At 40.1% G+C, this 12,722-nt stretch overlaps 1 protein-coding gene across 2 annotated transcripts in view; it reads right to left on the reverse strand.

Moving 5' to 3' along the window:
- Nucleotides 1–12,722, reverse strand: part of PHAF1 (phagophore assembly factor 1) — a 42,924-nt gene continuing 30,202 nt past the window's right edge. For both annotated transcript variants that reach the window (XM_028739525.2, XM_028739524.2), the window contains exons 10-17: nt 11,384–11,517; nt 10,547–10,630; nt 9,870–9,952; nt 8,414–8,457; nt 5,971–6,014; nt 4,781–4,839; nt 3,499–3,571; nt 1–2,347 (exon numbers count right to left, since the gene is read on the reverse strand). In XM_028739525.2, the coding sequence (XP_028595358.1) occupies nt 2,258–2,347; nt 3,499–3,571; nt 4,781–4,839; nt 5,971–6,014; nt 8,414–8,457; nt 9,870–9,952; nt 10,547–10,630; nt 11,384–11,517 (611 nt within the window). In that variant the 3' untranslated portion in view covers nt 1–2,257. The remainder of the gene's footprint in view (nt 2,348–3,498; nt 3,572–4,780; nt 4,840–5,970; nt 6,015–8,413; nt 8,458–9,869; nt 9,953–10,546; nt 10,631–11,383; nt 11,518–12,722) is intronic.

The raw sequence follows: 12,722 nt of genomic DNA on the forward strand, positions 1-12,722 counted from the left end.
TTAATTGCAAAATACAGACACTCAGCAACTGTATTTAAACAACACAGTAACTGAGACTCATTTTATTTGTCCTTTCAATGTACATGCTAGTTATTCATTTCATATAATTTACAAGAGGCTTATGAAAAACAGAATTCATGTTAGAAAGGAAAGAATTGGGGGATTTTCTCAGCAAGCAATGATCATGGGTGGGGGGAACAGTACATTATGAAGAAGAGCAACATCTAGAAATAAAGGTAAAACAAAAATCTGTTTTCCTGTAATCCATTAAATTCTCAGTGGGGCTTCCTTTATTTCTTTTTAAGTAAAACAGTATAGAATGTCACAGTATACAGGAAGACTAAATGGCGAAAAGGAGATCACCCATACCCACAAATATACGCAACACGCACACACACACTTATCCCTGCTACTGGTCCAGGATCCAAAACGTTTAGTTAAACATCCTAAAATTCCCTATTTCCCATTCGTTGGTAAACTATACAGGATTACACTGTACATGGTGTTAAAATTACAAAAGGTTTCGTATTTACAAAATCTGTACACGCATTTGCAAAACCCACAAAAAATCGTCTATATATCACAAGTTGCTACACCAAAATATTAAAAATGGGATAAAATTATACATTTCTCTTTTCTCTCTCTTTCTCTCTCATTTTAAAAAGGGTCAATATTTCAAAGATGACCGAGACAGACAGAGACTATCTACTTTCCCCACAATAAGACTGGTAAGAGAGCTGCAAACCCCAGATCCACTTGAGATAATGACTGCAGAGTCTCTAACTGGAAGCCGCTGATCTCCTGTCTGCTGGGGGTGGAGGGGCAGAGTGTGCAGAACTATGTATGTACAGAAATGCTGAATCAAGATTAAGGATCTCTTTGGCTAACATTTTGGCATTAAATTTAAAAAGAAGATGAGAGAGAGATGGGAGGGGTGGAAAGAGAGGCAATTCCTCCCCTCTCCAATGTGCTATGTACGTAATCACCCAGAGCGCAATCTGCCAGGATCGTGTCCCGTGGAAGCCTCTTGGGAAACTTCTCTTGCATTAAGGCTGCACAACTTTAATTTCATTTTGATGAGACTTGGGTGGGAGCAGTTCTCAGTGCTGCACCCCACTTCCTCTCCTACCCCTACTCTACAGGACAAGGAAGAGGAAGTAAGAAATCCTAAATTGATGCTTGTCACACAATTGCAAGACGAGACAACTGTGTTTACTCTTACAGGACCAAATACTTTCCCCCTCCTGTTTTATGTACAAGCAAAAATGGTATCAAAACCCTTAAGACAGACATAATTCAGAGGAATAATCTACTCGACTTCCCCCCCTTCTCCTTATGGACACGGTATATATAAAAAACACATTAGTTAACCAGGCATGGCAGAAAATAAGTCGCTTCAGCATGTCAAGTAAATATTAGTGCAGAAAAGGTGGGATTCTTCCCCACTGTATAAATAAGCTTTATGCGTGGCAAACAATTAAATAAACCATCGTACCCCACTCACGCCCAGTACACAGATGCTCCTCAGTGAATATTAAAATGTATTATCAAGTAATTAAAGTGTATGTAGTGCAAAAATGTTACAACCAAGTCTTATGCACATGCTGCTTTGCACTTGTTTCAACATCAGACAAACATGTGGTGCCTGAAATCATGGACACGTATATATACATACTTGTCACATTTGGTACGATGTCTTAGCCACAGAAATACCCATGTACTTTATTTTATATATACACCTATATATAAGGGGTGTGTCTATGTGTGTGTATACACACCCACACATACATTGTTGTCCTTTAAAAAACATGACTACCATTACAGTTTACACAAACACAGACCGGGAAAAAATATATCCAATACCTGCTTCCAGATGCTCCAAGGCTCAGAAAGTTTGTGCTTCTAAGTCGTGCAGTCATTTGTGTGCCCTCTCGTTTAAAGCTCATCCTTTTTCCAGCTCAGGAAAGAAAGACCAGTCTGTTTACATCCACACGGTAAAGGATGAGGGCAACCGAGAGGAGAAAAATCAACGGCGACAGGCACCTAATTGCTCATTTCCATGCCCTGTGATGAACAGTCAAGAGGATTTCCCATCCTGCTCCATGCACAGGTGGCAAAAGACAGTTTTTGAACACACACACACACACACACACACAACACACACACGTCCATCATACCGTGCTTTTCCATATTATAAGTGGCAGCAAATCAAGGCACGCTGTACTAATTTTGTAGCATTTTGATTAGCTGATATCGCTCACTGGGGAAGATCTGACATTTTCAACTGGCTGCTGGGTCTTGCTGGGCCATAGAGAGTAACAGAAGCTATGTGATTATTCTGCATCACCTGTACAAAGAAACAAAAAGGAATACTGTCAGACAGCCCTTAGCGTCAGAAGGATGACAGAATTCAAATTCCTCCAAAAAGAAGCCCAAATAGCTGTTTTTATTGGAAAATCAATAAAAATGATTTTTTAAAAACCAAAAAGAACCCCAAATAGGTTAGCAGTAATATGGAGAACTAACACTGCCCAGTGGACTAGAGACTTGATCTGCGTGACCTGGACTCAAACCCCAGACTAGCCATGGATTCCTTTGGTGGCTTCAAAATAAAAGTCTCTTCGAAACTGGTTTTAAACATGAAGCCCCTTTTAGTCTTTTTTTCACTGGCTCATTTAGACAGCGGGGCCTGCAGGTGGCTCCTAACCTTACCTTATGCAGCCCTTGCCATCTCCTGAAGCAGCCCCATTCTTCCACCGCATCAGAGCTCCTTCCTTTTTTATTTCTTCTTTTCTCTTGGCTTTTAAAAGTCCCCCAATATTGCCCTTCCTATATAATTTAAGAACTGGAAGAGGCACTATTTTACTGAATAAAAATAAATTGAGTCACCCCCCCCCCCCCCCCGTTCTATGGCTCAAGGTAATGAAATTTCCCTTCTGTGCATAGAACACAGTAAAGAAGAAAAACTTGTATTCATCTGTTGAATTTACTAGATAAACAAATCCTTGGTATGCCAATCTGAGAGTAACCCCATCAAACCCAGTAGGGCTTACTTCTGAAAAAAACTGCGCAGGATTGGAAATTCTAATCTGAGAAAGCCATGGTGAAAACTGATGTCTTTTTCACTTTTTTTCTCTGGCTCCACCCATTATGTTCCACCCCCACAAAATAACCACAAGTGAATGAGGCCCTCAATCATGTTTCCCATCCCAGTGTGGAAAATAAGTTTTTATCATTGCATCCAAGTTCTTTTTATCCTACTACAGAGCTAGACTTGATAATGATGTGCATTGTGCGATTCACTTCAAATTTGTCTGCTGAACTGGTCCCCCACACAATGGACTTAAGTGTATCCCACACCACATCAGCCAGGAATGCAGAGTGCTTCAACAGTACAACATGGGAGAAATGTCCACAGACTTGCAGAACCAGCCACTATTTCAAACCAACTAAATCCAGTGCTCCATCACGTCTTTTGGCTAAGTAAGCTTTCCTAACCTCAAAGATCATTCGCTGCAGTCCAAAGCAAAACGTTGACCCAAATGGATTTGTGTTGTTTGGAGAGGATGATCTAAAGAAAAGAAAAATCAGGCTAAGGTAACCAAATAATACCAGTAAGATTTATATTCAATATTTTTGTAACACCCAATATCAGCATAAACAACAAAACCTATCTTTCTAGGGAATCAAACGGAATTTTTCATTACAAAGGTATAATGCTCAACCATGTTTTGCTTTCCTCCACCGCTAGTAAGCATTGCGAGTTTGCAGCAAAGTAGAATGTGGAACTATTGTGAAAGATTACACATTCAGCAAGGTAACTACAATGAAGGCAGATTCTTTGCTTTTCCAGCCCCTCAACTTGCAAGGTGACAAATGAATCTATTTTATGTCTTACCAATGTCCCCTCCCAGGGACAGCACTTAGCTCTTCAAGCAAACAGGGGTTTCTAGTTTTATGATTCTATAATCATGGCACATTTAATTCAGTGAAGCTGTTGAGTATTATTAGGCCTCTCTTTCTCGTAGTCACTTGAAATCCAATCAAGTCCTATCCAAGTGACAGAATAAAATGTATGCAGTAACAGCAGCAAGAATACTTATCGCAAAGCACTGGAAGACACAAGATTTGCCCACTCTGGAAGAATGGCAGATGCAACTGATAGACTATATGGAATTGGCAGAAATGACTGGCAGAATCCGAGACCTGGGAGAAGAGCTAGTGGAAGAGGACTGGAAGAAATTTAAAGACTACTTGCAAAAGTATTGTAAATTGTATGAATGCTAGAAGGATGCGGGATATAAAGATAATATGGTATTAGTGATACAGTCGAAAGGAGTATGTAAAAAATGGTTTACAGAACAAAGGTGAAGCCAGAATAATATTATGTCAAACTTAAATAATATGAAAAAATGGGGAAAAACTGGAGGCATAATAGTTGAAATGTATAATATGAAATAAGATTTGAAAGAAGGTGAGGTATTGCTGAAAAAGATTGTCTAAAAGGGAACACAGAGAAGGGAGATGCGAGGGAGTCTGGAAGGAAGATTATGAGAATAATATCTAAGAAACTGGTCTTTTTTCTATGTTCTTTTTTATGTCTTTTTTTCCTTGTTTTTTCTAATTGTGTTTTTCTGTTTTTTGGATAGAAGGTGATGGTGTTTTCTTTTTTCTTCTTCTTTTGTATTCTGTTTTGTGAAGCTTGTTTTACTGTATGAAACTTTAATAAATATCTTTTTTTTAAAAAAAAACAAGTGACAGAATAAAATAAAATGTTTACCTGTGAAGTACCACTGGCTTCTCTACAGGATGTCCAAGAAGGTCCTGAATATTGTCCCACTGTAAGCATATGACAATTACTTAGAGAATGAAGCATGGATCCTAGTGGTAGAATGCAGCATGTCATGTATATCTATGTTTTTGACACTTAAGACAAAGCAAACATCAGCTAAAATCCACTCACAGATGGCTGGGACTAATACATATGACTTTATTTGCAAACTTTTAAACAATTTTTTTTTGTAAAAACTTAAAGGGTCAATTGTCAGCAGCTGTTGCAGATAAACAGACAGCCTGATATATTGGACTTTAGTGGGAATGTTGCTTTGTTATACAGTATATACCAAGCCCAGGGACACCATGAGGGTTTTTTTTTTGGGGGGGGGTGTTTCTCTCATTTTGGTTTAATGTTGTATGTTTCTGTACTTATAATAAAATGCAATTTAAAAAAATTTAAGGTGTATAGGTGTATTTTACCTCTAGAATTCAGGTGCTAACTTGTGGTTTGCTACAACAGTAAATTTGAATTTGGAACCATGGTATTTCAAGCATTGTCTTTTCTCATATCATCCTGCTTGCCCAATTTTATCTGCAGTATCCTGCTTTGAAGGGACGCGGGTGGCACTGTGGTCTAAACCACAGAGCCTAGGGCTTGCCGATCAGAAGGTCGGCGGTTCGAATCCCCGTGACGGGGTGAGCTCCCGTTGCTCGGTCCCTGCTCCTGCCCACCTAGCAGTTCGAAAGCACATCAAAGTGCAAGTAGATAAATAGGTACCACTCCGGCAGGAAGGTAAACGGCGTTTCCGTGTGCTGCTCTGGTTCGCCAGAAGCGGCTTAGTCATGCTGGCCACATGACCTGGAAGCTGTATGCCGGTTCCCTCGGCCAATAAAGCGAGATGAGCGCCGCAACCCCAGAGTCGTCTGCGACTGGACCTAATGGTCAGAGGTCCCTTTACCTTTAACTTTATCCTGCTTTGAGCTCCATTCCACCTAGCTGGAAGATTAAATCTGCAAATGCCTGGAGTGGGTCCATTTCTGGGATGACTCCCAGCCGCTGACCCCAATCACCTCCTGAAAGAGGCCACCTTAGCACAGTGCTCCAGCATACCCTTTCTTAGGCCTGTGCAAATAAGGTGCCACGGCTGAAGTTAAAGGGCTGTTCTAGCAAGCATGACTGGGGGTTCGATTTACCTTGCTATAGGTTGTGCAGGTTTCTGTCTGTGAATCGGTGCTATCTGTTTGGAGAAAGAACAGAGAAAACGACCTATAAGGCTACATTTCAACAGAAGATCCCACTCCTCCTCTTCCTAATGCCCTTCTGCACCAACAGCATGTTAGGTACTATTCAGTACATGGAAGCAACATGGATGTGACACTGAAAGCTAATTCCAAGAGTCTTGGCATATTAGTATTTTCTAAATTTCTATTTCAACAAGACACATGTTTCACTCTTCTACCGCCCCCGCCCCCCGCAACACTATTTACTTTTAGGGTTTCTAAGAGTAAGAATTACACATCCCCAGGTGAGCCCCCTTCCTTTGTTTCTTTGTGAACTGCTGTTCTGGGCATGCCTCCTCACTGGAAAGGAGCCATGCCATTAGTTGTTGCTCAGACAGTGACTCAACCAACAGCCTGCTCTGAGGACAGCCCAAACTTCTGACTGTTTGTATGAAAGAAATACTGGAGAATTCAAGCACACCCAACAGGGGAGAATTAATCACCCCAGGAAAGGAAAAGTTGAAGCGGGCAAGTGTGGCCCTCTTAAGGCCCTTCAGTTTTAAGACCTGATGCTGGAGATGTTACATTTTTATATAGACAAGAATATCAAGAGGTGTTGCAACTGGCTGTTCATACACTTAGATTTCCCATCAACCTTGGGTGTGTGCTCACAGATGTTAACGGGTGACTAAGAGTACAGCTGTCAGAGGCACCTTTCCTTGCAGTGCCAACTGTATCTGTGATCACCAGTTTCATATTACCCATATGAACATGTATCCACAGTGTAAACAGACCAAATGCCACACTTAAAACTCCATGTTATTGCATCACTCCTGAGATAAATGTTCAGGTTTTTGCTTGGTACCAAAACAGGTTAAGGTTGGCATGCTGGCCACCTGCCAAGTCAGTGTCTACTGACATCTTAATCTTTGTCCGCAGTCAGATATAGTCAAAAGTCCCCCAAAAACATGGCGCTTGAAAAACTTGCCTTGTGTCTACACAGCCAAGTTGCCTCCAAAACCTGACATTTGCTTCTACTTCTTTTAACAGTTGCTGTTAGTTTGCTTTATGTCTTTATTTCCTTTGTTTAAGGAAAGTAATTGGGGGCTGACCTCAGCGCTCCAAAATAAAAGCCAAGGCAAATTGGGACAAGTATAACTCATCTAAAGATGTCTCACATGCCAGCCTGATTCTGAACTTGAATGAGGAGATCAAAATGTTGCCAGCCATAGGCAAAACTCTCTCGGCCCTTGTTTCCCCAGAAACTACTGGTAACACATATACACAAATCATGACAAGCACCAAGTACAGAAAAACTGACTGAGATTTGTTCTCTTGGAAAGCAATGACAAGGCTCCTCCGCATAACTCCAAGGAGGACTCCACATCAAAACCTGGAGGCAATTAGAGCTATTCTGCCCTCATGATCATGATATATTTCATAATTTCCATGAAAACTCCTTTGAAATAAGAAGCTGATTAATAAATATATCCACAATGAGATAGTTTGAAATAGCATTTGAGAATTTTAGGAAAGGAAAGTTATCAGGCATGAGATCAGCCAACTCTCTCTCCTTCCTAGTGCTAACTAAGGTTGCCTGGGAAATGTTTTGACCACAGGTTCATTTCTTTGGGTTAGGAGCCAAGAGTGAAATCATAGTATTATAATTTTTATTTATCTTTTATTATTATATAATAATCATTATTATTCTTGAAGGAAAAACAGCCTTGCATTTGCTGGTTTGTGCCACTGATTGCCCCCACGAAAATAAATAATATAACATCTGTACAAAAAGAGCTTCCTGAATCACCCTTACATCATTCTGGTTCCAAGTTCTTTGAATGTTTCCAGAGTTTGAACTGAGATTTATTTCACCTACGATACAAATCCCAATTACGTCCTGTTCTAACCACCCCTACATGAATGAGGTTTCCTTCCTGTTCATACTCCCAACAACCTGCCAAGGTAGGTTATCACAAACTCTTGCATTTTAAAGAGCCTCAACAGGGAAACACTGTGATATGTCCAAAGCTCAGTCAAGACTTCAACCCAGACCTAGTATTCTTGTCCATTGAGTTGCACCGGCATCCTGTAAGTATGTCACATTAAGAACAGATAAATATTTTCTCTTGTATTACAATAACACTTTGGGGTGTGAACGCTGGGCAGTGCTGACATCTCTCGGAAGTGCTGCTGCTCAGTTTTCCTCTCCATAAATTGTTTCTTTGTTAACACACCCGCAGTGTGGGAGAACCTGAATCTGCCGTCCTAATTATCTGACATTGTGCAATTTTGGTCCTGTTCTCACTCTGACTGCTTAGCATATTAATTTTTACCACTAGCGTGTGTTTAACACCTTCACCCACTCCTATTAAGTCTTTTAACTTTCAGGTTACTTCAGGCACCTCTTTCTTACCTCGTTTAATGGCTAGTGGAATCTTGAATTCACAACGATGGTAACTGAAATATTTAAATTGCAGAGTTATTGCGAGAAAGTTCAAGCATAAATGAGGTATACTATTTCAAAAGTAGCCCATTCTAAATTAAGCACAATATAATTGCAGATAATAGAAGTTGGCAACCTGACCTGGTCACAGATATATTCTCCACTCTTGTACGGTCTAGTACTTGCTTGAATGTTTACCATAGCTTTCTGCCAGCCATACCAGTTTGGCATGAAATTATGCTGCCTAATTGGCAGCAACCAGTGATGCCAGATACCACAGCAAATATGCAGAACACTGAAAGCTTCCTGACACCAGGTCTTAACTATTTTTTAATCTATTCTAGTATTGTTTACTCTGGCAGCAGCTTTTCAGGATCTTAGGCAGAGGGTTTTCCACATCACTTGTTGCTATGTGATTATTATTTTTTAAACTGGAGGCACTGGGGACTGAAATCATGACGACCTGCATTCAAAGCATGTACGTTTTCTGAGTTATAGACAACCTCCCACCCAAATGTTAAGCACCCTACCCCAAAGAAGTAATTGCTAGTGGTGCCCATGACACAGAAGCACAGTTTGCTTCTACCACTAGGAGCCATGCATTCAGTATTGTGGGCCTATTCTGCAGGACTCCCTCGCAGGTCAGATCAAACAGGTCCCCTCTCTGTGGAACTTCAGGGGTTTGGTGAAGACTTTTGATTTCAGGAGGCATTTTAAGTACCGTAAGCTTCTGTGATTCTATGGTTAATTTTAATTGATTTTATCATTTGTACCTCTTTTTTAATCCCAATGTACACTGCTTAGAAAATACAGTGTTAAGTAGTATATAAATTGAATAAATAAATAAATACAATAATATAATTGTTAATTAAGTTTTCAGATTCCCATGGAGAAATCTTAAAAATCAGGCATGAATTATGGGTGGATTTTTTTTTTTTTGGGGGGGGGATAAGTTAAGTTTCCTCTTTGGGGGCATAAGATGGGAAATCCAGTCTTATGTATGAGCAGAGTGTTACTTCTACACACTACCTTCACTGATCTCCTAAAAAACTGGGTTTTGACAAATTACAGCAACACATCTTGCACAGGGAAAAGAGGTTCTTGATACCCATTAGTTCCAGGCTCTGCAACAGACAACTACTGTAGTCGAGAAGTGACAACACAGAAACCAAAGAGAAGAATCCAGTATATTTCAGGGAAAGTAAAATACAGAGAAATCCATGTTTGTTTTAAAGAAGATTCTAACCAGAAAAAGTTGTGGAAATGTGAGTAACATCTGACGAAGGCTTAGAAACCAGAAAGAGCTTAGGCAGTGCTGGTGGGGATTCAGCATGGTACCGGTTTCTTTGCCTTCTACTTGATGCTCCCTTCCCTTTGCCTTCCAAATTGCAACAGAGGTTTGGGCAATACAGCTCTTTCTACTCACATATTGAAGTTGTAATGGCCAGGGTAGTTAGTATGTAGAACAAATTTCTTCACTTTGTGAGTATTTGCATCAAAAAGGATATCCTGTGGGTGAAATTGAGAAAGGAAAAACAATGAGCCACACCAAGTTGAAATGTTTAAACAGCTTCCCATAAATGAACAGAAAGTCCTGAACAGAGTTTTTAGAAATGTATGCAGGTGGGCTCAGAGAGCAATGATTTCAAGATGTTTTCTTATTTGGTAGCAAGAGGATATATTATTATGCAAAAATCACTGTGAAAGCCAAGACCTCCAAGTTCCTGGGACCTGCCCTTACTAATTGGAAAAAAAATTCTCTGCCTTCTCCCATTTGTGTTTAAGATGACAGGCAGTGGCACTGCCCTTTCTCCAGAACATTGTTTGAGTCTGAAGGATTATGTTTTGATTTTGCAAATGCTGAATATCAAATACAAATAGAATGGGCCCCATGAGATACTAATTGTGTTAACGTGTCACTAATCAAACTGACAAAGATAAGAAGATAATTTTCAAATTTCTCAGCAAAGGAGCTCTGAAGGATTTGGACAACATTGATTCCTGCATTAACTGATGAACATGGTACAGGCATTATGAAAGTTGTGCACAGATGGAAGCAAAAAAGAAAGAAAAAATCCCTTGTTTTCAATGTTTGCAACTTACCACTCCAAGTGTGAAGTAGTTGAAGAAGTAGTCATTGCACTTTGAAGGGACCTGCTTGTGAGGCGAGGGTGAATGAATTTTCATCTTTAAAAAAACAAACAAAACAAATCTACACTTCAGCTTTTGGAAATAAGAAGACAAGAAGATCGTCTAGTTTCATCAATATGCTCCTCTGGTTTGAATGGACTATGTTACCTCTATGGCAGAAATGAGAAATTTGTTCTGGTCCAACAACCATTATTGCCACTTGATTACTGGGCATTTTGGGCACATTCAGTGAACACTAACTTGCATCACCTGAGTGAAATTGGGGAGATTCCTGTATTCTTTCCCTCCCTTCTTATTTTTCCTGCACATTGGTACCTTGGGGAAATTGAATGGGGCCTCAACATGGCTCCTGCATACCAGAACATTTTTTTGGGGGGAAATCCCTGCACAAAAAAGTAGATTGTCAGGGAAACTGCTTCTACTCTAGCCTTTTCCTGACATACTAGTTTTCTGTAGGTGGGAATCTGTTATGATGGAACCTTCCACCATCCTGCATAATCTGAACAGTGAAGTCCAGACATCAGTTTACCATCTAATCTACTAAATAAATAAATAAATAAATAAATAAATAAATAAATAAATACTGTTAGTAAAAACTGGGGTTAGGCAGGATGAGAAGACAACACTCTGTCCTAAAACTGAAGCCACAGAGCTTAGAAGCCACAGAGTTAGAAGGTTAACATTTATTAAAGAACTTCCAAGCCTGTAGGGATATTGAAAAGTGTGAACAGTTAATTTTAGTAGCCTAACACAGAGATAATCTGTGTTAACTTGTTATTGTAGTCCAACCTTATCTTCTGACTTGTAGAAAACTTTGTGAGGAGACCCCAAAGTGCTCAGAACATCTTGGCACGAATCACCAAAATAAACACAGCGCTCAAATACCCGCATCTTGGCATCAGCTAATACACCAGGGCCGCAACCTGAAAAACAAGGGAAAGTGTTAATAGATGGGATACCACACTTCCAAAATGTTGCTATGGCTGGAAGCCTTCATCCAGCTCTCATCCAGCTAACCAAAAGGGTGAAACGAGAACAGAAATTGCACTGTGGCAGATTTTAGAAGTCTCTCAACAAATAAAAATAAAAATGAGCAACTTCAGAGAGGTGTAACTCAGGATGCAAGTGACACTAGCAGAATCCAATTAGAAAAAAATAAAACACTAAATAGAAATGTACAAAACACACTTGCCACATTGGAGCAACTCTCAGAAATAACCTGTGGAAGACCGATTATTCAAATTCATGCACACTAGTCCTCCTCAATCTGGTGGCTTCCAGATGTCTTGGACTACAAATACTGAGAGCACCACACTGGGGAAGGCTGGTGCAAATTAGCATGCAGCTGAAGCATCCATTTTCACCCATTCTGTTCAAGTCCTACTGAAATTAAGAGAAGTTGCACAAGAGCAGAAGTGCTCTTTCTGTGGGGCTGGGGTTGTGCTCTTTCTTCTTTAGAAATGGCCCAATGCAGTACAATACTATTCATTGCATGAAGTGTGGGTTAAAATTTTAAATAATTTGCAACCAAAGTTATGCACAAGCACCCTTCTATAAAAGATACTCTAGATTAATCCATATTTTATCAGGAATGATTGTTACATTTTTACCCCGCCCTATAGGGGCTATAGGCAACACACACACCCTTTCCCGTTTAACCTCACAATGAAACTATAATAGAGAGCAAGTTAGACTGAGAGTGCGTGTGGCCGTCTCAAGATCACTCAGTGAACTTTGTGGGTTTGAGTTTCCTGGTCCTAGTCCAATACCCCAGCCATCACAGCAGGTGTGGGTAACCGTGTGACACTCCAGATGCTTCGGGACTATTAACTCTCACCAAGCCTGGCTGTTCGGAGTCCAACAGCAGTCCACAGACTGCCCACCCCTGTCATACACTTTCATGAACCAGAGTCCACTTCAACAGATGCATTAATGTAATCCTAAATTGGCACACATGACTGTGTGGAATGGATAAATTAGGTCCAAGGGAAACAAAATGAAAGAAGGACACACTGTGAAAATTTGCTAAAATCAACATAGTGACACTTAATAAGGCCACACTGCTGATAACACCAGCATCTGGGCTTCAGTAAGCTTATTACCACACGAAGTGTAATAAAAATCCACA

Source organism: Podarcis muralis, chromosome 7, assembly GCF_964188315.1.
Source record: "Podarcis muralis chromosome 7, rPodMur119.hap1.1, whole genome shotgun sequence".
Classification (NCBI taxonomy): Eukaryota; Metazoa; Chordata; class Lepidosauria; order Squamata; family Lacertidae; genus Podarcis; species Podarcis muralis.